We start from the raw sequence: 26,966 nt of genomic DNA on the forward strand, positions 1-26,966 counted from the left end.
AAGAACCCCGGAGGAAACACTAGAGCTCGTGGACTGTACTGGACTGATGCCATAGCTAATAAACCCCCATTACAGTTATTGCTCAGCTCAGCACCAAACAGCAGACACACTCAGCCATAGCTAGTCGGTGAGCGTTGGAGCATTCAGCAGCTAAAAAGCCAGATATTTTATTCAGGAGGCGGTGGAGACCCAAAACAAAGCTAAACGGGGAGTGAATATTGGACTTAATTGATTCCATCTGCGAGGAACACATTGTTCGATTTTCAATCTTTTTTTAAAATTTCAATTTCTTTCAATATATTTGTAATAATATAACAAAAATAACAAATGTTCCTCAAAGGACTTTACAATTTGTACACTATAAAAAATCATCTGCCCTTGGAAATCCGCATTACAAAAGGTTAAAACTCTGCCCACTATGGCCACAAATCAATAACCTTAGAAGTAAGAAGAAAAAAACGTAAAAATAAATGTTTACGTGAAATACAGCTTGTTCTGGTCTACTGCCCCCAAAAGGTGAAAAAGCCAATGAACACAGGTTGAAGAAGCTTGCTTGTGAAAACGTGACGTACATGCAGAAGGTACATAACACATCCTGCTAGCTACAGGATGCATTATGCAGCTAATCGTTGAGAGAGAACTACACGCTTCAACATTCAACTGTCCATGTTATGGACTGATGCTCCCTGGCACCTCAACGAGGACCTAAAGAAGCATCTCATTCATTGGGAAAACTGATCTAAAAATGAAAGAGATGGCAATGGCAGATTCAGCCCAACGCTACCTCCCTGTCCCTCTTACCCAGGACAAGCCGTGGCGCCGTATGGCCCTCCGGGAGCCGCGTCTTCTTGGCGATACGATGGGGGTTGCACGCCGCGAGCTGTGAGGCGAAACACTCCTCAAAACCGCCAGCCAGATGCAGCGGGGCTCAGCGTCGCTACAGTCCACGCCGACGGAACACTGAAATCGCCACTCTTGGCCCGACGGAGCTGGTGCGACACCTGGCGCCCTCAACATATCACCGCCACATTCAGACGCCAAGGGCCACAAAGCTTCAGACCCCGCGAGGGACACACCCGGTCATCTCCGCTCGGCCTCCGATGGGCGCGTCATGGCCGGAGGCAACCATCGGGGGTAAACCGAAAGAAAAGACACTTTCACACACAAAGTGTGAGAGGGCGCGCGTCAGTGTGACTAAGGTGTCGTGTTCAGCACCAAGTCCTCAATGAGTGAATTTGGAATCTTCGAGATCGTCTCTGCTTGCGCTTCATTCTTCTCGGTGGTCTGCATTTGAGCGATTGTGTCTCGTGAATCTAAAAGATAAGTGGTCAAGTCTTCATACTCTTCATATTTCTTTTCCCCACCGATCTGGGTAATGGTCTTTAAAATATTTGGCACTTTTGTGTGAGCAACACACACAACCTTCCCGTCTTCTTTTACCTTTCGCTCCGGTTGAGAGTCACAGACAGATTAGCCACTAATGCAGCTCCGGCTTTTCCCAAGTGACACGGCATCAGAAGCCGCGGGGGTCCAGATGAAACCACAGCGCTACCCGACAGCTCTCTGAAACGTCAACGAGTCTCATCAAAGCTTTCAGAGCACAAGGCTCCCGAAGTCAGAAGGAGCGCACTGGTCTCACTGGAGTAGCGCCGAGTTGCTGCTGGATTTTGGAAGCAGCTCCATCCTCCGACCAGTGGAATTATGTTGCCGGACCAGACGAGCTGAGAAGGACCAGAGTTCTGGGCTTGGATACAATCCCGAGCCGCTGCTAAGAAGTCCACCGTGCTCTGTAGGACAGGGTTAGTTGTGGCGGACTATCTTCATTGCTGTCTAAGTATAGCTCTCTCTCTCTCTCTCTCTCTCTCTCTGCCTTGGGTGTATTTGCTGACATCCCCACACTCTCTCTGCCTTTCTGTCTCAGTCACGGTCCTCTCATCCTTTTTTCTACACAATCCAGCCCGTTGGAAGAGCAGCTCTCTCTCCCTCTCTCTCTTTGCTGGGTCTCCCTGTCTCCTCCTTTTAGTCTCACAGCCTGCTGGCTGACGGTGCTGTTGGTATCCAGGGTGCACTACAAATGTGTGTGTTAAAAACCTTTTTTGATCAATCAATTAGTAGATGGACACAGCTTCAATCGACAAAACCTAATAAATCGAAACATTTTTTTAATGTTTGATAATCGGGGATGCGTTTGGTATTGTTCATTCACAGGATGTCTTGTTGGTCTCTAGGGGAAATTAGGTTGAGCATGTTTTTCTTATGACACACAGAATAAATGCAACACCAGAGCGTTCATGAAGCGGAAGAAAATAATGTTACGTTGATGATGTTGTTTTGTTCCTAACATTGGTCCAGCACTGTGGGAAACTTTTGAACGTATATACGACGATGTCCCAAAGGCTTCAGCTCTCACTCCGCTATCAAGGCAAGAGGAAGAGTTGAACCCGCTGGATTGAGTTGCTTAAAGAGTTCTGATTTTTGTTTTAAGGAAGGTTTTCTCCTCACAAACCTTCTAATCTAGCCTATTTTTTTCAGTTAAATGGCACGGCCCCACCTTAGCCTGCCCAATGTATCAATCATTTAATGTGCACATACAAAGATATATATTATCTTAGATATATACACATATATTGTATATGTCTATTCATTATATATACACCTATGAGGGAAGTTTGGCGTAGCTTGGCACAAAGAATGGAGGGAAACACATGACCAACAAAAACAAAACAAAACCAACACTTCTCAAGCTCTCCAGTCAATGTAAATGTCTGTCTGTATTTTCTGTTTGTCTGTTTTTCAGCGTGGCTGAGAGAGCAACTAATATTACAAGCAAACTCGTATTAAATATCTGTGTTTCTTGAATTAACCTAAATGACTCTTTTGTGTGTGTGTGTGTGTGTGTGTGTGTGTGTGTGTGTGGGGGCATGTACGTGACCAAACCCTCCACCACCGCTGGAGAGCTGTCAGCCCCTCAGCCCTCTCGTCTTTGACACCTGAGAGCAGCTCAGAGGGAGAAGCGGGGAGGAGAGACGCTAAAAGAGGCCGACGTCTGTACAAACATCATCCCCTAGCCTCATCTCTTCCTCTGGCCTTCTCTTCCTCCCATCATCTCCGGTGCTTTGTTTCCCACCTCCCTCCACGCTCGCCACCTACACGGCCGAAGCCGTGCAGCCTGAAAACCGCCAAAACAACCACTGTGAGGGTCTCTGTCTGCACGTCCCTCCCTTTCAGGAGAGTAGCTTGGCGAAAGTCACTGTGACCAATTGGTGCCCTCACGGCTGCGTCTTCCTCACTGCGAGGACTCATAATCATAACGTGATGAGTGAGTCACAAGGGAATCTGCATCTGCTCCGCTCGGTTCGGACTGTGCTGGAGCCGGTGGCGAGCGCCGCTGGGACGGGGGCCACGAACACATGGCGACGAAGGGAAAAGCTCATCTCCGACTCTCAACTCAGCTCAGCTCATGGCCAACGGATGCCAAGACCAAACGCCTTTAAGGTCGAGGGGTCACACTGAAAGAGAGGCGTGCCAACGGTGTTTCCTCTGCAGAGACACACGGCTGAGATCAGGAAACACACTCGTTAAGATGACAATAGTTATACAGTTATAGCTAAATACAAATGGAAAATATTGTCATCACAGCGAGGGGGGAATCAATGTGCTAATTAAATACACAAAAATCTTAATGAGCCTCGCCCACTTAGATGTAAACTTGTTAGACTAAGTTAGATGTAAACTTGCTAGACTAAGTTAGATGTAAACCTGCTAGACTAAGTTAGATGTAAACGTGTTAGACTAAGTTAGATGTAAACTTGCTAGACTAAGTTAGATGTAAACTTGTTAGACTAAGTTAGATGTAAACTTGCTAGACTAAGTTAGATGTAAACTTGTTAGACTAAGTTAGATGTAAACTTGCTAGACTAAGTTAGATGTAAACTTGTTAGACTAAGTTAGATGTAAACTTGCTAGACTAAGTTAGATGTAAACTTGTTAGACTAAGTTAGATGTAAACTTGCTAGACTAAGTTAGATGTAAACTTGTTAGACTAAGTTAGATGTAAACTTGCTAGACTAAGTTAGATGTAAACTTGTTAGACTAAGTTAGATGTAAACTTGTTAGACTAAGTTAGATGTAAACTTGCTAGACTAAGTTAGATGTAAACTTGTTAGACTAAGTTAGATGTAAACTTGCTAGACTAAGTTAGATGTAAACTTGTTAGACTAAGTTAGATGTAAACTTGCTAGACTAAGTTAGATGTAAACTTGTTAGACTAAGTTAGATGTAAACTTGCTAGAGTAAGTTAGATGTAAACTTGCTAGACTAAGTTAGACGTAAACTTGTTAGACTAAGTTAGATGTAAACTTGTAAATGTCCTGCCGTTGTGGTCGAGTGAGGGGGAGAGCGAGTGAAAGAGGGGGAATAAGAAAGAAGTAGAGAGCAAGGTAAATAAAGAGCTGTCAGTCAAAATCTGAGTCTAAAGAGGAGAAGACACAGGCAGAGACGGGGGAGAGGGGGGAGACTCAGCCAGACAGCCAGTGCGCCTGAGAGCGGGACACTGAGAGACAGATAATCCCCGCAGGGCAGAGACACAAATGATGCCACTTAGACCGCTAAATGGGATTAAAAGCGTCACAAAAAGGCGGTCGCATTAAAGACTTTCTGTCTGTCCTCTGCATATTATGTTCAACTCACGGAATCTTTACGAGCATGAAAATACAATTTTAAAAAGTGATTGCTTGATAGTAACATATATTCACAATCATTATTATAGTCTCTGAAGCCTGAAATGAAATATACAACAGTTTCTAATGGTTTGCGGAAAGTATAGTGAAATATGATGTACTTTTAGAGTAAAATATGTCAATTGTTGTCAGAAAGCAATCAGATCCAGTAAACACAGAGATGGGTAACGGGACCCAGAGGACACCACACGAGCAGAGGTGAAATGCTGCCCCCTGCTGGTTTAGAGCATGTGGCCTCATATTACACCATAATGCCTCCTTGGTATTAAACAGCACAGCCAACAGCACATTTGTGAAGCTCATATCTGAACACAGTTCGAAAGTGAAAACCTCACATTTAGCTTAACTTGCTCTATTTATTTATTTTACATATTATCCCCTACAAACTATGGCACATTGGCACTGAGGAGAAAGAAGCAGATTTGACGTGTGGTGATTAAAGGCAGTCTCAGCGCAGCTTGAAACACCAAACTCTAGGAACGCTTTCGTCTGTGAAGAAAGCTCGCTGAGACTTGAAAGTGACGACAGCGGTCGGGAAAGAGGGACAGCGACAGAGAGAAAGAGACGGAGGCAAAGAGGGCTGGAATGAATGGGGGGAAAAGAGGAGGCTCGAGCTGATAGCAGGAGGACGCTGATTAGCGTCCCTCAACAACACGTGGGAACAACACTGTAAAACTCTGGGAAATGTGTAAATACTCCATTACAAGTAGGGCTGTCGCCATATCAAATTATTAAATTATTGCACCAACATTTATTGTGATATGCGATATTATTGCAATTTTCTGCATTTTATGCCACCAATAGAACATTCTATTCATCAGAATAGTTAGACACTAGAATCAGAATGTGAAGAAATATATCCTAAATAAATGAAACAACAAAAACGCCGCCCGTTAAGCTCCGCCTCTGAATGAAAGCAGACGAGAGGGAACGTGACGCTCATTTATATGTAAAATGAATATTGCACCACCAAAAACGGTGGTTTTCATTTTCCTATATTGTGTCGATAAGTCGATATATTGCACACTGGCCTAATGACAATGTGAGAGCAATAACAGGTTTAAAAACCACAGCGTCCTCCTCTTCCTCTCCTGGAAGGATCCGAAAAACTAATCTGTTGGTATCCGCAGAAGGGAAAAGACAACCATTCGTGATCTAACTTGTTGTCTATTGTTACACTGTCTACTGTCACGCACCAACCGCCAAGTCAAAGTCCTTGTATGTATGACATTTTTTTGCAATAAATGTTTCCTGATTCCTATTTGGCACAAGATAAGATCCAAAGAAGAAAAAGTGATGATAAATACTCAGATTCCTACCTCATCTTGTTGAAACAGGACTTTTGAGCAGTCCCACAACATATGAGTCAAGTCAATCATATCTGAATAAAATTTGAGTCTTAAAATAATATCGTGACGCTAACTCAACAGCGGGTTTTAAGACCGCAAGGCTGTGGACAGCCACCAGTGGGCATCACTGCATTACAAAAAGCACTTTGGGATTTTAGACATTTCAGCCCCTGTGAAGCCTTCAAGGTTCTCCAGTTCCTAGATGACACAGCAGAAGGGCCGTGGAGGTGGTCTACACGTTGGCCCGATGGTACAGTAATAAGTGCAGCAGCGGCACATACGCATTTATTATGGTCTACTACATATTTAACATTTTCACTCATTCCTGTCACATAAAACGAGAGCGTTGGCTAACTTGACCTATGAAACATAAATATGGTGCACTGACCGAAATGAATATGCTAACCTGAGTGTCTGGAGGCATGAATTACATTCAGATTCATCACGTGTCTCTGACCAAAGCCGACAGACGTCTCTAATTGACCTATTTTTAGGCAGCTGTGAAATTTGTTCTGAGCTAAAAATAACCTACACCAATCACACCATTGGCCTTTCCTATATGTTATTCTTCATATTTACACCAGGCTGTATTGCTGGATCCACTGGGAAGGAAGGGGGCAATAGAGAACCAGAACCAAGATTGAGCGGGAAGGTTTCCTAAAAGGACTCTGGCGCTGTGAAACAGCTTTTGTCAACAGAAAAGTAAAGTCCCTCGTAGTATCCCTAATGGAAAGTCCTTCTTATGACGACCCGGCGTGAAGACAACAGCCTGGGGTGCTGAATGACCACAGACCTCAAAGCTTTCCTCATAGTTGTGAGGATGGAACGGACCTGCTCTGAGAGCAGCTCGGTGGGGTCGGCCCTCTGCAGACCGGACCTTCACTATGTGCCCGTACTGACCACAGACCAGCCAAGGGGGGACGGGCCATTGTTCGGCACCACACACTGGCTCTGTGTCTCTGGCGATGCCGTGGGACTGAACAGTTCGGCTGTTTGTGTTTCAAAGAATGCAGCGCTGGAAGAAAGGAAGGAAACAAGAGCAGAGCGCGCCACACTCGAAGGACACATTCAGCTTGGTAGCATTATTATTTCTAACAGACAGGATGGAGTTTGCATCTAACCTCTCGACATCCCAGGGGAACCTCCTCCCATCAGAAGACGTTTTGAAAGGAAGACAAACTGTATAAAAAACAAAATTTTAGATCGATAGACCTTGAGCTACATAAATTGCCCCGTGGCGATCTGCACCGACGGTGTTGCATTACAACATTTAGTCTTTGGACATTATATTGGCTTGAAAAAGCAAATCGTCCACTGGAATGAAACAATCGCAGCTTTTAAAAGGCACTTGTGTTGTTGCAGGACGGGCAGCAGCGTTCTAAAGCCAACACGATGTGTTCCCCGGGACAGGCGGGAGTGGTCCCATGCAGCAGCTGTGGGTGACACTACATCAGTGAGACAGAGAGGACACATCAGCCGTCTCTGTGTGTGTAAAATACAGAATATTCCCAGTGAGAGATGTGCGGCCCCTCCGCCGGCTTGTTGTGAATCAGCTCAGCTGCTTCAGCTGCTCCGCCTTCCGTTAACCTGCCAGGTTTCACAGGCGCTGCGTCTATTTTAGCAAACCTTGTTTTGCTTGGATACGTTTGCAAATGATGGAATAGTCTGACAGCAGCTCCCTTCTTTCATGCTGCTAAACGTCTTCAACCACTCCTACCAGCTTCATCACTCAAAGACGCATTTGTTAAGATTCGGGTTCGGGTTCGGGTTTAGGGTCCAGGGTTCGGGTTTCGGGGTTAGGGTTTAGGGTCCAGGGTTCGGCGTTAGGGTTTAGGGTCCAGGGTTCGGGTTTCGGGGTTAGGGTCCAGGGTTAGGGTCCAGGGTTCGGGTTTAGGGTTTGGGTTTCGGGGTTAGGGTTTAGGGTTAGGGTTTAGGGTCCAGGGTTCGGGTTTAGGGTCCAGGGTTCGGGTTTCGGGGTTAGGGTCCAGGGTTAGGGTCCAGGGTTCGGGTTTAGGGTTTGGGTTTCGGGGTTAGGGTTTAGGGTTAGGGTTTAGGGTCCAGGGTTCGGGTTCAGGGTCCAGGGTTTGGGTTTAGGGTCCAGGGTTCGGGTTTAGGGTCCAGGGTTCAGGTTTAGGGGTTGGGATTCAGGGTTATGCTGTTATGCTGCATCTTTCGGGTTATTTCCCCCTCGTTACATGGAACGTTTTTCTCTTTTTAACCACATTGCTTTCTCTCCCTCACTCATTCATTGATCACTACTCGCATCGGTGTTCACCTCATACTGTGATTAATGCAGTTATATAAGACAGAAGTGCTGTGTACGATGTATGTACAGTATGCACACTAGTATCGTTTTACTCACAACTTGCCCTTTGGGTTTTACGGTTCATCTGGTGGGGTTGTGGCTCGGACCTGAACCCCTTTGGCCCCACAGAAAAGTGTTAATGGGAGTTAATAAATGTTAATGTAATTGACAAATGTCTGTCCGTCGCAGGAGAGGGATCCTCCTCTGACGTTCTCCGTGAGGTTTCTTCCCATTTTTCCCCATGGAAGGGTTTTTCATGTTTTGGGGAGTTTTTCCTGTGAGGGTTTTGGGACAGAGGATGTCGCATGTGCACAGACTGTAAAGCCCTTTGAGGCATATTTGTAATTTGCCATTTTAGGCTATACAAAATGAAATGAATTGAATTGAATTAATGGCATCAAAGCAGTCGTGTCCTTATTTCTACATGTAAACCTTTAACAATGTCCAGAACCTACTTAACTACCTAATGACGTGTGTTGATGTGTCAAACAGCCATCGTTTAATCTCCTTCTATGTAAAGTCATATTTGAGCAATGGGACATCTGGAGCTCCCGTTCTGCCATAGCAACATATAATCCTACCAGCGATCAGATTAGAGCCGAAGCAGCCAATCACACGCTACACTTACTCTCTAACTGGGTTAGATTGGTGCTAGCTTTTGTTACCACAAAATGCAAATGTCTTGTCCCCCCCCTCACCTAATGCTCTGTCAAGCTAAACGGGCCCCCAGGCTAAGTTAAGCGCGCTGGAGGAAGGATGTTGCGAGAGGGTCAGATGTTAATATTAACAAACACAATGCATTCAGTGATCATTTTATCCAAGGCCTGAATGACATGTTCTTTGAAGCTATTTTACGTGATGCTGCGCCTCAGTTTTTAAGTCTTCCACGAGACACGCTGAGCAGGAACATTCTGAGCTCAAAGATCACACGCGGCTGCAGACCTTCCGGCGGGCGAAAGACGAGTCTGTCTCTGTACACTCTGAGGTGTTTTAAGCATCACGAGGGTATTGGTGAGGCCTTTGGGAGGGAGGGAGCGGCGGGGCTGCAGTGCACCAGCTGGGTGCCCAGATGGAGCGGATCCTCCTCCAGAGATTCCAGCTGGAGCTTTATGGACACACGAAAAAGCGAGGGGCAGAAAGCAGCACTAACTGACCGCACCTGATCCCTGCTGAGCGCACCAGCCCCCCCCCCCCCCCTGTTTACTCCATCTTTCACTCCAGACGAACAGCTCCTCCGTTGCCCTCCTACCTGTGTTCTGCTCTTTTCTTTGGAACATCTGAGAGGGCTTTGCTCTTTCATTCCATCGCTACGGCGTCATCACAGACACAGATTCCTAAGCAGCCCACCTGTTGGAAGAAGAACACTGGACCCCAGTGTTGGGGGAGAACCTCGTCTCTCTTCCTCTAACAGACACCTTTCCTCCATGGGCTTCGGTGGGAACCATCATCATCAAATAAGGCCGTAATGTCCACCATTTCAACCTTGACCCACACAGTGTCTACCCACATCATTCCTCCCGTTCACACACAGGCAGCGCACACCGCTTAACAGAGCGCCATTGTCACAAAATTCACAGGAATACTCAGCCCCCCCCCCGAGACACACACACACACACACACACACACACACCACTGCCAGTGAACAGCCCCCTCTCTGATAAGTGCTGAGAGACAAACAATGACCACGTTTACATACAGATTCATATTCCACTCATTCATTATTCACAATATCACAAATTAGAAATGAGTCAGCCTCAGATTCCGTGGTACACAGGAGATATTACTGTGGTTTGAGGAGCATCCTCTGACAAAATGAGTCTCAATAAAAGGTTTTCACGGCACCTTGTGACACACAACTTCTTTCCTGTTTACGCACAAACCAACGAGCCAAAGATCTCTGTCTCAAGCCACGGTGGTGGAAGGAATTAAATAAGAGGGAGGCTGTTTTCCCCCCATACCGAGGCCCTGCTGGACAACGCGTCTCCATTCGCCTGCTCATCCTGTGCAGCGTGGCATGTCCCAGCATGCAGTGCGTCAGTGGCAGAGTGCACCACAGAGCCAGCATGTACTTTACGGGCAGAACACTCAGACTGACGCCAGTTATCGATCGACCCAACGCGCATGTCTTTGGACTGGAGGGAGAAGAACATAGAAACTCCACAACTTACAAAATACCGTTGTATTTGAATGTATTACTGACATAATGGTAGTATATTCTTGTGTTTTTTCAGGGAACAGGCTGTACAAAGGAAGGAGACTGAAAAGGACGCAGCGACCAGGAGAGGAATAATTCGAGAGGACCTTCAACACTTTCAACCCATAAACGAGCACCGTTGGGAGTGTCGGTGGACTCCATCTGAGGCCAACTCATCACATGCACCACGTTCCTTCAGCCGCCCGCTGACGGAGGGAAAAGGAGGGACAGTTTTCCCCTCAGAGAGTATTTGTGGGAGAGAAAGAAAGAAAGAGAGAAGACCATTAAATGGGAACTAACAAGGTGTTTAGTGTTACACATGCGCCCAAAGCTACAGCTGGAACAGTGAGAACAAACAGCGAGAGAACAGATATCGGACAGCGCCATGAGACCGGACTTTACTGATGTCCCTGCAGCACAGACACAGAGACAGAAATCAAACACAGGAATCTTGCAGGGGAAAGAAATATTCAGAGGGACCTGCGGACATAAAGGTTTGACCGATGAATTGCTTGGACCCAAGTGACGCTCCAGGTATAACCGTTGCTACCGAAGAAGGAAGAACACTGAATCAACACCCAAACGATGCCAGCTTCAGCGGTTACGTGTTATGACGACAATGGAACATTGCAGCACGGATAATAAATATAAACCGCAGTATAAGCCAGTGATTTGTACACTGATATCAATCAGTGAGATGTCAACAAAAACTGACATATGGATCCATATTGATCGCAGCTGGTGTTTATTTACTATATAATCTAAACTAGTAGCAAAATGTAACTCTGGGTCATCAGACTAAATCCTCTCATCCCTTCCATAAAAAAGTACTTTCATGGTGCTAAATAGGCTCTGTGCATTGGCTACAGACGCTCAGTATGTCTCTTATCGCCATGGGTGCTTTAGGGTTCAGTGACATTTCCAGCTAATAATCAATAACCAAGGATCAACAGACAGACATTACTGCTATGCGATTGGGAACATTGGACAGAGAGGTGCAAAAGCCTCTGAATCTGCTGCCTGAATGTGTCCACGTGAAGGGAAACCAGCACGAGCTAATTACTGCTACTCGCTGCTGCCTGAGCCACAATCCGGCCGCCTGACGCAGGACATATAAGGCAAGAGGAGCCCGCTCGACTGGACACAGGATCCGATGGGGCGGGGGGCTTAGGTAACAGAGACGTTTAGAAATAGTGGCAAAGATTCAAAAAAAACTGCTGATGGTCAACCATAAGGAGGGTGAGGAATATGAATCGGCTTAATTTCTGAAGAGATTTTTATTCTGTAAAGTTATGGAAACGTACGTATGGGGTATGGAGCAGCTCAGTGGCGGTCGGATGTAGCTTCAGGCTACCGAGGACTTCACAACATGCAGTTTACGTGCTGGAAATCCATTTATTTGTGTTTCGTGGTCAACTCAAGGCCCGCGGTGGAATCATCTTTGGCCCACAGGATAATATTGTACTTTATAAATAGCTGCTATTCCTAGTCAGTCCACCGGGGGTCACTCCGAGTGAGTGAGCGCACGCCACATAAAGATGACGGCGCACCATCCGTGCCCACCCGTCGACCGGACCATCTCCAATGATTCTACTGGCCTGGCCCACTTGAGATCAAAGTGGGCGGTATCTGGCCCAAAGGCCGTAACTTTGGATACCTTTCCTTTCTGGGTAGGTCCAACTTGAGGATCTCGGGTTGGACCCAGGACACGCAGGAAATCTAATATGTATTTCTTCAGGCTTCTTGATTGGTCTGCGGGCACTTGGGTTCAGAGATTGAATGAAAATGAACATTTTTTTTTTATGTGCTTTTTTGCCATTTTGCTAATTTACTGCCAGAGATATAAGTGCACAGCTAGTGGAAAACTGCCTATTTTCATATCTAACTCCTTCAGAGTTGATTAAGACCAATACGGAGTTGGTAATTGGTGGAACAGTGTGAAGACGAACCAAACCAAATCTTTAAATGATCTTGGGGAGTTCACACCCGGCAGCGTGAATATACATATCGGCAATCGGCAGTTGTTTGAAAAATGTTCTGCTGCACTGCAGAAAACGGACGGATGTAAGGAAAAAGGCCCTAAATGGCCCTATGAATGAAACTCCCTCCCTTTGTCTCCACTGTGACATTAACAGTGTCTCACGCTGTATGATAATGTATGTATGTAAGAGAACTTTCCCTTTGCTTGGAAAAATTCCATCACTAATGACCGGTGACCCCGATGCCAGCCAGGCCACCACACAATCCCACAGTAACGAGCCGGGAACAACACCAAGCGAGGAGAACAGCTCATCACTGCGTGACGGGTGCGATCAAAGTGCTGAAACTGTCAACGTCCACGATTCCCAGCAGCCCTCGTTAATATCCATCGCTTCTTCCGTCTCCACGATCGTCGGGAGACTGTAAGCAAGATGTTTCTGGAATACTGGGTCACATTCAAAAGGGCCGTGTTCTCCGTTGAGAGGGAGGACCGACGGTTACAATGTGCCGTCTGTCACCGACTGTGCATATGTGGGCTGGCATATGGAGATACGTGCATTCCGGACCGATGTCTTATTGTCTCTCTGCCCACCCACCCGTACCCCATCTCTGCAGGGGGGGGGGGGGCGTAAAACTGTCACAGAAGAAATATGTGCTGCGGTCCCTGAAATCACAGGCAAAATCGTGCTGTGATCCGCTGGTGGTGGTGGAGAGGGTGGAGAGGAAGGTGTGTCATTGAACGTAGCACCGTCAATTCATCACGCATTCGTCGCTTCACGTTAGGTGGTTGAACAGCTGACGCGTTTTGTGTTGGATCTGACAAGTTGCGTAATAACCCACGGAGAAGTGCGGGAGAACCTCCCCGCGGTGCCCCGCGGGGCGCCTGCGGGGCACCGCGGGGCGTGTCCCGGGAGGAGACCGAAGTTCCCCCACCTGACACGCGCTCTGTGACCGCTGGGCCAACGGCAGAGCCGTGACAGACGTTACATCCTCTGACACGACCCCGTTATTACGGGTAACAATAAAGTGAACACGCGTTAAGATGTGCTCGTTGACCACCGGGGAAAACCAATGAAAGTTTCAAAGTGAAACACCGGACAGGAGCAGAATAAAAACACACAATACCGCGAGACAACGCGTACAGCTTCGGACTTACTTCAGTTTCTGCGGGAGGCGGGATTCCAACAAGGCAAAAAGTAACTCCATTCATCGGGTTCCAGCGTCGGGTAACGTGCGGGAGCCGAACAAAGAGGGGCCGGTGGAGAACTACTCGGCTCGCAGCATCGTGGACGGAGTCCGTCGGTGGACTAACTGGTCCTCTTCTCAGCGCGACTACAACGCAAACAGGCCCGCGACGAGAAGCGTCACGCGCCGGCATTCAGGCCGCGGCGGTACCGGAAATCCAGCGAGCGGACTTCAAAATAAAGGCTTAGAAGCGGGATGTCAGATACATAGAACACATGAAGCACGAAGTAAATAACCACTAAGTACATTTTATTGTCAATGTTTCAACATACGGAAACACCGATATTGCGAACGTTGCCCTTTGCGCTAAAGTATCAGTTTATGATACAGCTGACCTCTTAAAATGGAGCTTACAGGTTCAATGAAAAAATGTCCCCTTAGTAGATCTGTCTTTGGGCTTTTAGTCACATCTCATGGCACGGTCCATCTCCATCGAGGGTGTCATCACGGCATGGAGTCTGCTTAGTTTTCATGGATATGGTTCCACTGTCAATTGTATTATACGAGGCCGTATGACAACTGAGCGCTTATCCTTCTGCTGACAAAGGCCATGAGATGTGAGTGAACTCTGGAATATGTCTCGTACATTTAGATGTCTCCAATGGTCGTTCTTGCAGGTTTTACAACAAATCAGTAAGTCATCCTGAGAGTAGAGACATTGGAACAGGAGACAATATGCCAGAAGTGTCGTTGTGGTTACAGACCCTCAGCCACATTCAGGTTGTGTCCTTAGGTGATCAGAACTAAAAATGTTCATGGAGTAGACACACAACTGGCCTATAAAGTATTCATTATCACTCAGCTCTCCCCTTCTTTTTACAGGTTTGTGATCGTTGTTTTAAGCTCGGATGCTTTTCATTACATTTTGTCAGTCTACCTTTCTATCCCACCGCTGTGCTGGAAGTTTAATGAAGCAATTGTCATGCCTGAAGGTGTGTGTGTGCGTGTGTGTGTGTGTGTGTGTGTGTGTGTGAGCTCATGGTCAGTGGAGCGAGAGACACATCTCTAATGCTGATGCTTGTCGACAGTGCCCTCAGGACAAAGGAAAGAGCATGCGCAGAGCACAAGTACACATGTATATATATATATATATATAAATATATGTACACGCACACAAAGATACACGCAAGCTTGCACAGACGGAGTCATTATGTAATAGCAGGGCATAGAATCAACGTGGGGAGGGAGACAGTCTCATACACCCTCTACTGGCATCACATTGCCCTCACACACACACACACACACACACACACAGTGTCGCAGCTTCAAACGTCTATAGGTCTGTCTGTAGATAGGTAGTTATTATTTATAGATACTATATACACAGACACACTCAGGGGGACGATTGAGTTCTGTTGCGTAAGTGCTGCTCCGATTTAGGTCGTGTGACACAACGTGGAGTTTTTTCATCCTGTCTGCGCTTCCTTGTTATTGAAGTTGTAGTAAAGCTTTAGAGCGATTACAATTCTTCAACTCACGATGCGATATCGGCCCTGCAGGGTCGACACATGGTGAGTAATATGTGTGGCTGACATTGGGGTTTTTGAGGGTCACATCATAATCCATATACGTAAATAATAATAATACAAGTAAGCCAGTAGCAGTCATCTCTACCTGAGCAAAGCAAACATGGAGGAGCCCAGATGGTGGCGCTAGCAGTGACTAAGGCAGCAGTGATGACAGAGCTCAAAATACACACAAATATTACTCCTCTTACCTGTAGTGCAAGTGATCAGTCAGGATTGCATTGCAATGGTGTTGTTACAGCAGTAAAATTAGCTAACGTTTTTAATATATTTGGACTATATGGCATTTGAAAAGCTCAACATCTCCCTCAAGAAATAATCATACTCCTATTTTTTGTGTGTGTGTGTTTTCCTTTGCAAAATAAACTACCTTAATTAGGGGAAAACATTAGGGACAAAACTACTTTTTTTAGGTTGAGGAAGTAAGTTTGGGAAAAGATCATGAAAACTCAACTCAACTATTGAGGAAACCGTTACTGAAGTACATAAGGTACATGACAAATGAATCAGCATTGACTTTTTGTTTCAGATGTGGAAGGAACATCTGCTTGTCTGACGTACCCAACTCCACTTCTCCTCCTCGTTTGTGATTGGGTGGATAACACACTAAATCATTTTGTGGGATTATTTGAATTTACGGGCACAGCAGGTGCAGCTGTATGGGACCATAGTGGGGGAAGGGAAGAAACACGCAGGGCTAAAAGTTCCTAAAACAGGGATCCACAGAGATATACGGCAGACATCACCAGCATGGAATAATCCGTCATAAAATCCTGACCAATTTGAAAACTTGTACAGGAATCTAGCGCCAAGAGCCCCAATCCTTACACATGGCCTTTGTTTGGGAAATCCCCCTCAGTTGGTCCCATGTTTGTCTTTTTTAATTAAAAAATAACCCCAGATGTATTCATTATCATTGTGTGTGTGTGGATTTGGGATTAATTGGAAATATTATGTCTGATCATCTATCAGAGGAGATTACCAGAAGCTGTCGATGCAAAACATACAACATATAAAAGGTTTTCCAGACCGAGAATCAGCAAGCCTGAGGTCTTTGTCCTGACTGTGCTCCAATAAAACAAAGCTGGGGAGGATTTAATCTAGACGTTCTGTTGGAAAGTGATGATCACCACAATGTGGAGGGAGGAGGGTGACCTGTGTGTGTGTGTGCGCGTGTGCATGTGGGGGGGTGTTGAGACACTAATCTGGCCTCGTTCTGAAAAGCGTTTCATCCCCACTGCAGGGGGCCTGTGGAGACCCAACATCTACATCCTCCCATCACCCCTCAGTCTACCCTGTGACCTGCACCTGTCGCCCTCCCCCTCTGCTAACCCTCTGTCCACACACAACGAGCCATGGGTCCAAAACACCGTATTGAAATGATCAACTGGCTGTCATACACAGAGCAGATGTCGACATGTTTGGGAACGATACGAAGCCCCGCTGCGACGATGCCACGGCGCATCAGCGCTCGCCACCTTATGAGCGTAGCGCAGCGTGCCGGCCGGGCCCGACAGAGAGTAAGCCCCTTGGTGCTGTTCATCAAGGGATTTTATAGGTTACTGTAAAAACATTCGGCATTCAACAACCCAAAAATGTTTGCCATGAATGAAAGAAAAACATTATAAGCAACATTCAAATAAGAATAGGATACAATGATCCTATTTAGATTGATTGATTCAAAGTCTTACATACACAAAGAGCTTCTGTTCTGTTGTGTTCTGTTGTGTTGGGGCCTTGTCTGGCCACAGAGAGAGGCTGTTCTGCGTGTGTGTGTGTGTGTGTGTGTGTAAATGTTGGGGTTGGGTGGGGGAAACTCCCATCTGTCTATTTACAGCAGCGCGGAGAGATTTTGCTGAAGATCTAATCCATCTAATCCTTGCCACTGAAACTAAAGATAGAAGCAGTGGCGCACAGTGACCACTAGGGGGCAACCTAACGGTTAACAACAGATGTAAGGGAATAATTGACTCAGAAAGAGGGAGGAATTAGGGTAAACGTGCCATTTCAATGTTTTTTATAGTTAATTTGATTCAGACTTCATAATTCAATAAAATACAGGCGATTAAAAGAAAAACTGCAAACAATTAGAAAAAAAGAAGAAAAAAAAACGCTACACCTCTTGCACCCAAGCAAATATATTATGGCTTTTCTGTATACACATACTTGAAACCCACACACACACACACACATCTGTATGTGACTGCTCCAGCATCAAATAGCGAGATTCTTTCAGGGATGTAACGCCGTGGCTTAATCACAAGCGTACATTACTGATTGAATCCGAGCTCCGTGACTTCAGAGAGAGACTCCACTTTACAGAACTATCACCTCATATCAGTGTCCGCCGCCTGCAGCCACAGAGAAACCACGAGCACATCTCTGGAAGCAAATGCCAGGGTTAATGAAAGTAACAAATGTCACTTTAGCTGTCAAAATACGCCAAATCTCAAAGTGGTGTTGACCCAGAGAACTGTGCCTTCCTCTACCTCAGACATGCCTACCACTACTTCACTCAAACAGATGGTAAAGATTTTGTAAAAAGATATGCATGTTAGTTGATTTCCATCCATCCATCCATCTTCAATTGGTCGGCAGCCAATCACGGGGCTAACACAGAGACAAACAACCATTCACACACCTACGGGCAATTCAGAGTTACCAATTAACCTAATTAATTATACCAAAATACCCAGAGCATGTCTTTGGACTGTGGGAGGAAGCCGGAGCACCCGGAGAGAAGCCACGCGGACACGGGGAGAACGTGCAGACTCCACACAGAAAGGCATCAAATACTGAGCTGGAGTCAGAAACGAAGGACATAGATGGAGACGGCGCTATGAAGAACTGGGTAGATAAACCACTTAGCTGGAGTCAGGATGTGGTGAGGAGGTAAGGGGAAACAGCAGCAAGCTGGAAAAGGGTTTTAATCTTTTCAAGTTAACTTCACAAAGACTGTGATAAGTTAAAGTCCAGATGTTTACAGCAACACGCTAACACTAAGCCTAAACTTTAAACATTGCAGAGATATTCAAATTAAGACCAATGTTAGCTTACGTAATGCAAAGATTAAACTCAATTTGGGGGCCAAAGTACCCAAATTACAATATTGCTGAGATATCTGATTCAAATTCAATGGAGCGTTAACGTTAGCCTTGGCGTACGCTGGTTGAATCCACCAAGGGAGAGGAGGAGCCACTGGCATCGGTTTGAACCGGAGGACCGTCACACCCTTTTTCTTTCAGATGGGATACCGGAGGTGAACCTTCCCCTGAGCCGCCGTCGGGTAGCAACAACACAACGGAAGATAACTTTGAGAACTGAGACATTATCCAATTTCAATGAGAGATTCATATTCGTCAGTAAATAAAAATATGCCAAAATGAGAGAGGATCCAAACCTAAACATAGTGCTGGTGGCAATTTGTTCAATTCGAATAAATGGAAGAAAGTGGTTGAAGCCATAGATTATTATGAAGGATGTCTTCCTCTCCTACACACACACTTCAAATCTGCCCCATTTCATCCATAAAACGCATATATTTAATCCCCACAGAGAGCACACGCCAATCTCACAAAGCACGGGCCAACATACCATTACACAACAGCCTTAATCCGCTGGATTTAAAACCACGCCACTTCCCACCACGCTCGCCAGCGCGTTCGTACGCCCTCCGACCACTCACTCACACACATACAAAAAAAGTATTATCTGGCCTGTGCAGCATCCTGTCACACAATCTCTGGCAGGGTTTACGGCCCTTTTTCAGACTTTGAGTGTTTACGTCGTTATATTTCCAACCAACTGCTGAAGGGCGTTGCATTTACAATATCGCACTGCGGATGTAAAAAGGATCTCTCTCAACTTGCTTTTATATTGGTGCACAGATGCATGTGCATCCCCTAGACACCAACTAAAGACATTACAAGCGCGGTCGAGTTTCATGGTGCTTAAGTGGTTAAGGACTCATTTCTGTTGCCAACTCGGCTTAGTCCACCTGGGGTAAACCTGGGGTAAACCTGGCCTACTACTAATGTACCGACACTGCAGGTCTTTCACGTTTTCAGTGTTTTGAAAATGGCTACCTGAGCTTCTTCTCTGTCTGGCATCATTGTTTTGGGAAATGTTGATAATCAGCAGTAAACTGAAGGAAGGATGCCACCGTTCTGATCTCAGAGGGATGATATACTCAGAAGAAGTCAGGTAATTTGTAGGCGATATAAAAACAATGGATAATATTGAGGCCAATGCATCCTGACGTTAGGTCCCATCTATGTGTCCAAAGACACCATTCCCCATCAACCAGCCAGTTGCATTAGACCCTTGTGATAAACCAATCCCACAGCATCAAATACTGCAGCTTGGCCACAGGTCCACAGTGTCTGTCGCACACGCCCTCTGTGTTAAACGCTCTGGCGTTCGCGTCCAACCTCACTTTTCTCCACCAACCGCCGCGCTCCTAATTCCCGCTCAGTACAACTAACGTAGTATAAATAGAAAAAGTTGAGAACTTGTCACAAGTTGGTTTTATCATGAGATACACAGAAGATAGTACAAACCTGCAATCACTAAACCCGACCAGTACTTTAGGGTCGTGTCAGATGGATCCCCCATCCAATGATAATATTCATTTTTACGCAGAAAGACTTCAATCTGACCAGATCAGAAGAGGCTCAAACGGAAGTGGAGACAAGAGCATGTGTTCCCGGTCTAATTTACATGCACAGAACAGATGCGGCCAACATATCACCTTCTGCTATGATGAGAATAACACGCTAATTAAAATTCTAACCCACAACCTTTGCATGCAGAATGTAAATAGTTTTAGTTGCTCACTTCATGGCAAGGAACAGCAGTCAACTTTTCATCCAAATATAGCAGAAATTCCATTGCAATATTTGGACGTTTAAGTGTAAATTCAAAATGTACATAGAAACGTGAATGCTTATCTGTAAAAAAATATTCTCTATTCAAACATAGCTACATAGAGAGTGTTTCCACGTCTGCCAAAGGCGAAGTTCAAGGAATATTGGTGAGAGCTCTGGAGAAATCTACACCATCTACAACCTTCTTCAATGGGACAAATGACATACACATGGACGTACAAGCCCACGTGATATGTCCTCTTTGGAGGACCCCTAGGGAGATGCACTCTGGAGGAAATCTATTATCAGGTCAGGCGCAATCACACACACACACACACTGCCGAAATAAGGCTTTCATCATTCTATTTAGAGCGCAGATAGAGATGAATGAACTAGAGCGGAGCGGCAAAACGGGCAAACACACGTATGACTCCTGACTCACGTATACACAAATGGTTACACAATCTCGCCACAACCGCACAGCGTATCCCCATAGAGGAAAATGGCAGAACTCTGATGATGGTGGCAGAGCTGGTGTCCCAAGTAGAAGAGATTCAGCATGAACTCCCTGGTTTGGAAGAAGCCTACGGACAACACGTGATTATGACTACTGGGTGATGAAGACAATGCTGCATGCTCCGCAAGCTTAGCGAAAGCTCAACAGTGGCTGCTGCGTCCAAGTGCTTACAAGACAGCATAAGCAGGAGAAGTTCATTACCTCCGGCAAAGCCTGTGGCCCAATCATGTGTGCGTGCATGCGTCCGTCCTTCCACGGCTAATTTCTCATTCTACTGGGCCATCGGCTGGACTATTTTTCTCACCCTTTGGCCTTTGTTGTATTTCTAAAACTGACACCCTAAGAAAAGTTTGATTTCGTTTTGAACTTGTGCGTTGGCAGATACATTGTTTTGATTCACAAAACTTTTTTATCTTTGCAGCCATCCCGACCGTAAGGCTGGCAGTTGGTACAGCTAGGTGGGTTATTTGTTACGCCAAAAGTTCTTTAGTGTTGCATTAATACTGTATATAATCCACCCAAATCATAATAAGCATAACTTAATAACATAATAATCACTTTATTTTGAAGAAAACATCTTAGATCTAAGGAAGATGAAGAGTAAAGTCTTGCTCAGGCATCGTTATCACTTCACCACCGCATTCCTCAGTCATTAAATCAGCAGCACACATTTCACTCTATTGTTGGGGAAGTGTGTCTAAATGCATGAATTCACTGGCAAACAATGAAGAGCAGCTGCTTAAACACAGACGGTGTGTGTGTTTCGCAGGCTTTCCCCTCGTCTGCTGTAAGTGATTGTTGAAATGGGATCGAGGACATAAGTGCAGTTTCATACGCTACATAATTCCAATTCCAGGTGGCGACACACACAAAAGAAAAATGAATGCATTAAAGCTGCAAAGTTGGTCTGAAAGGAAATGTCTTCCAATTGACTTTCATGGGGGTTTTATAACTTTTAAATGCAAATACCTAATTGTATCAAAATGTCATATAATCTCTGTTACATCAGTACTCGTCTCCATGTCTTCATGTCTTGCTATTTCATCCATTCCACCAGCCTCAGAGACCAATTGGAAGATTCCAAACTACATCTCAGGTTAGTAGGGCAAAAAGAAAGAGACGATAGGGAGCAAACCAGGCACTTCTAGTCAGAAAGAACGGTCTGCAGTCGAGCAGCAAAGAAATTCAAAGCAGCTGAGTTTTAGAAGTCCGAGCCGACCAGGCTATTTTTAAAATTGAAAGTGACCGGCGGTGTCTTGCATGCCATTTCAGCCACTAATGTGCGCTTGTGTGTCTCTCTGAGGCAGTGCTGTTGGAATAAATCATACTGGTTCAGTGAAGCTTCATTGGATGCATCCCAGCGACAAAGTTATGTATCCAAAATTTGACAATCTGCTGTACAAAGTCTATGGAAGCTACCGGAACCCAAACCCAAATCTTTTCTTTCCTAAACCTAAAAAACTAGTTGTGTTGCCTCAACCATCATTGTTTCTTGGGGTCTTACATCAGGCGTTTATGAAAGAGGGGACTGCATGAGGACCGAATTCACGGGGCCCCTTTAAGGGAAAGGGGACGTAACCCTGGTACCGGGGGGGTTAAAAGTAGGAGTAAGTTGTTTTTATGTTGTTGGATGGGAATAAACGGACACGTTGCAGCCAAAAGGATTTTTCGACCTCAGCGTTTGTTCCCGCGCTCCATGTTTCAGGTATTTGGTAGATGTCTGACGTGACTGTGGTCAGCCCACGGTCGAGACAGATTTTCACATGTAGTTCAACAACAAAGACAATAAATGCCCCACTTGAGAATTTTGTAGCTTTTATACGTCTTAAGGGGGCCATTAACAAGTGGCTCAATGAGACTCACAGTTTACATAGTTAGTTTTTACTTCCGGGATTTGCAATCATGCTTCAAAAATCATGGAAGCAGATTTGTGACGATTGTTGACGCGTATCTTCAGCAAAAGTCTAGAACTCAATGGAAAAATTCCATTGGAAAAAAGTTCAATGCTAACTTTCAGACTGGCCTACATAAATACTGCAAGTATTAATTAGTAAATTATGTAAAAAATGTCATTTTCATCGGCCAACGTGAATATAATTCCTTGGAAGAACAATTTGAGCTTGGGGCTAACTTTAAAATGGCAACGCTACCGCGCCGATCATGTTTGCCAAGGTCCCCGGGTTTAGCCTGTTAGCATGCTAACATAGCTAGCACTTAACACAGTACAACCGAGGCTGACCGTATTGATCAAATCCAAATTTTAATCTGATTATGGCTTTTATAAAAACGTCTGAAGATTGTTAAAGTAACGACAATTCGTCCGTTTAAAGTTGTGAAATGAGTTACATCATTTGAGCCGTGCCTTAACGTGACTAAAAGCTACTCCAGTCTACTACAAGTACATAGGAAACCAGATCTTTATGAGTAGTTGAGTACTTATTGGACTACTACAGTGGAATCCATATAAGGGTACTAGGGTCCACAAAGACTTGATGAATTCAGCGGAATTCGGTCAAATGGGAGCGGATTTAAAATGTGTTCAAACACATCTGTCTGAGACGTGAAAACATGTGAGACGCGTGTAGCAATTGGTGAATTGTGAGTAGAATTTGTCATTCTCACCTCCTGCTTGTCTCCCATTTGTCTCCCCTTCCCCCTCCTTACATCCCTCCCTCCTCCCACCCTCCCCCCTTACTCCTCTGCTGAGTGCTGATAACAGTCGGGTCCGGCGCTGGGATGTCGATTACAGGCCCGGATGTAAGAACAGCCAGCAACGCTTTTGTGTCTCACTCCATCATTCTTCTAGAGTTTGTTTGTGCCTCAGTGGTTTAAACTTTAACGTGTACAAAGCAGGATATTATTGTAACTACTGGACTGTAAGAGTGAGGTGAACATTCAGGTCACCCTAACTAGGACCTCTTGTGGCTAACCTAACTTAAGAACTTTATAAATAATGCCGTATTTTGTGGGGATTCGATTCCGTGGTTGTTAGTTCAGTGGTCGCGGGTCCCAGTATCAGTCATGGGAGAGTCTGGTATTTGAAAAGCAAACCAACAAAAGTCTCTCACAAAACCCCCCCTCTGTGCCTCCCTGTGGATGCTTTCGTGGCGTTGGTTCTGGCCAGCTCTCCGAGGCCGGGACACGCGCTGCTCATGCCGAGCACCAGTGGCCGGTGCAGAGTAGTTGAGCGAAGGCCCGAGGGCAGCCGAGCTGTCAGCTCAGTCTGAGTCACTTCAGTGAGTCACACAGCGGAGCCTCTATACGTCGAGCAAAGCCCACACAGTCCTTTCCGTCCTTTCACCTAGAATACAGGATGTGTATTTTTAAACCTTTATCTGGAGTTGCGTGCTCTTTTTTACAGCTTCTGAAGGCCAATACTGATGTTTTTAAATTGAGGGTGGTGTTATTGTGGAGCAACGTTTAGCGCTGTTACGTGTTCAAATTGCTGCATAGCTTCCGTGACTGAGTGGACATTTACCATTTTGATAATTGCTTAAATTCTTCACTGAATGTAGAGTTGGATGAATGTTCAATCCGTCTTTAAAACCAACCACACATTTCGCGGACCCTCAGTCGGGGGCCGTGCCCCTCAGACCAGGACGCTCTGGGTCCCTTGCAGTTTCAGCTCGGTGCGTGCACGTAGTCTCATTTCAAAAGCATTTTCGACTTTCTTGCTTGTTAACCATCAGTCACTGTCAACCTGTTTTGTCATCACACTGAGGCTCCTCTGTCATGCCAGGATTCCACTGGCAGCACCTCCCTTCATACAATCCCCCCGCCACCCCCCTTTTGTCCCTCTCTGCTGTCATTGCAGTCGATGCCGTTTTGCTCCTCAATTCATGTCAACTTGAATGTGAATGAAATGTGGCCGTACTTTACCAACCAGACATGAGCACATTTTCTCATCGCACTCTTGGAAAGAAATCTAAATACTGATCCTTCCAAAAAGGCCAAACTACTCCTCACACAACTTCTCCTTGTGTTATAAATAGTAACGACATTTTATTTAATCAGTTCAATATACTGTATGTCATTAGAAGTTCAGTTCAAGCTAAAGTCCCCGCACAGTCAGCCCGTGATAAATACTTGATGAGCCCAAAGTGCGCCACATGAGTCATGTTGTCATGCAGGTCTATTCGTTAGCTGAATGCGTCCCGCTCTAAGTGATGATCTGAGTTTGTTGCACATGCTGTTGATTGGAGCTTCATGAGTTTGAAGCCGTCTCCTGTTTTTTTGGCAGTAAATGTGTTAAGAGCAAGAGCAGGATATCCTGGTGTTACCACACACACACACACACACACACACACACACACAACCTACAAAAACACAATGCACCTTTCACAGTTTCTCCACAATTCTGTGGGGCAGAATGCCTTCTTTCCACCCTCACATGCTCAATGCCTGCTCAGTCCCAGAGCGGACACTATCCACTATTTCCGCGCAGAGCTCATGGACCTGCCATGCTTTGTCCGTCTCTATTGACGACTATGAAAAGACCCGACACCCCCCCTCTGCTTCTCAGTGTCCACTGACGCATAACACGGACAGAATGGACTGCATCGCTCGAGCCGATTGGATAAAAATACACAACTTTCCTTTCTCTCAGAGAGATGTCCCTCGCCCTCTTAGCGACAGTTCCAAAAATACCCCCCTCACCCGAGTCTCACAAGTAGCCAGTTCACCAGCTAACAAGGGCATCACGGGCCAGACCACAGCGCAGGATGGGTTCAGAATTCGCCTTTTAGCAAATTAGCTGTGCAGCTCAAAACGAAACAGAAAGCTTTGGACTACACGCAAACGGATAAAACATATAAAGAGTGCTCTCCTTTGAGTTTTAAAATCCAATGACGGAGAAGATGCTGAACTTCATCCACTGGGTGCTTCTTAGCATGTGAAGTTGTAACTGTTCACGTACGTGTCCTTTCTTTTCCTTGTTTAGTTTATAATGGAGCCAGTGATGATGTCATAATGTATTACCTTTTGCATAAAACATCACAACTGATTATATTAGTATAACTCTTTACTGAGTTACATTCAACTGAATACATGATACACAGTAATAATTGCCTTATAAGTAATGCCAAAAAGTGCAACAAAAACTGCTCAAGGTTTCTGCAAATCTGTCCAAAAACTTGTGTTAATGAATGAAATATTGAAAATGAATGAATATATTAATGAAATATTTCAATAAATCGGTGCAGTATCAAGTGTACACGTGAGGAGTAGTGAAATTTCACACTATTTTGAAGTGAATTGTTTTCCCCAAATACATTGTTGTTGCATCATTCTTACTTTTGTGTTTGCATGATCCCAACTGCCTCTTAGTGTGTGTCCTCACCTGAGTCATGGTGTTTAGCAGGACTGTCTCCGGGTCCTCAGCATGGCTTGCGTAACCTCGGGTCAGGCTTCTTGGTAAGATGAGGGCGGGAGGGTTCCTTAAAACACACCCACCCGTAGTGTTGCTGGTGTGTTACAAACCGGCGCGCTGCACACACACATCACCTCGTCCTCCTCTGCTGTCACAGCGCCGTCCTCTGAAACGCAGCGCTTCCCCCCTCTTCCTCTCCCTCTTCCTCTCCCTCTTCCTCTTTGTTCCCTCGACCGACACAGAAGGAGAGTAGAAGGTCGCCAGAGCTGTTATTCTTTTTTCCCCGTCCTCCACGCTGCCGTGGCGCCCGCTCCTGTACGTGGCTGGTTGTAATCTGTGGTGCCTCTCCTCCCCCCCTCCCCTGGCTTCATCTCTCTCTCTCTCTCTCTCTCAGCTGCTCCCCCCTCCTCCTTCCTTCAAAATCCTCCTGCTTTTCCCCCTCCCTCACTGTACACAGCATTAGTGAGAGACAGGGAGGGATGGGGGGGGGGGGTCAGAGGGATAGAGTGTGTATATGTGTACCATGTGACCTGATGGTGTGTAGTAGGATTCCCCCAGCAGCTGTCGCACTCACTCCTTTACACAGCTTCACCGAGGGCTCCGTTTACTTCCATTGATGAGCGACTATCAGGGGAGCAGGGAGACTGTGTCGCTCCGCTTACATCAATTACCCCCTCGCCCCCACCATGAGGAGGTGACATATTAGGAAATGTTTGGAGTGATTCAGCAAAACTTAAAAAGGTGTACCTTAACGGGGACAAACCTGCAAAGAAATGATCACCCAACTGCATCATTCCTAGATGCATTTATCCACAGGCAGACCTTGGACGGAGGTCAACGGTTGTTTTAAAACAACAACGGGAAACCTTCTGCCTGTG

At 45.7% G+C, this 26,966-nt stretch overlaps 1 protein-coding gene across 22 annotated transcripts in view; it reads right to left on the reverse strand.

Annotated features, from left to right (window-relative positions):
* The window catches only part of LOC120819768 (rho GTPase-activating protein 23-like), a 45,792-nt gene extending 19,289 nt beyond the window's left edge, over positions 1-26,503 (reverse strand). For 8 of the 22 annotated variants that reach the window (XM_078103231.1, XM_078103226.1, XM_078103229.1 and 5 more), the window contains exon 1: positions 13,724-13,958. In XM_078103231.1, coding sequence (XP_077959357.1) covers positions 13,724-13,945 — 222 coding nt within the window. In that variant the 5' untranslated portion in view covers positions 13,946-13,958. Of the gene's footprint in view, positions 1-801; positions 1,809-13,723; positions 13,960-26,012 lie in introns of those variants that run through there. The other 14 variants (XM_078103245.1, XM_078103237.1, XM_078103243.1 and 11 more) reach the window with 6 other exon arrangements.
* Positions 26,504-26,966: the final 463 nt, after the last annotated feature.

The sequence above is a fragment of the Gasterosteus aculeatus genome, chromosome 5 (genome assembly GCF_964276395.1).
Source record: "Gasterosteus aculeatus chromosome 5, fGasAcu3.hap1.1, whole genome shotgun sequence".
Lineage (NCBI taxonomy): Eukaryota > Metazoa > Chordata > Actinopteri > Perciformes > Gasterosteidae > Gasterosteus > Gasterosteus aculeatus.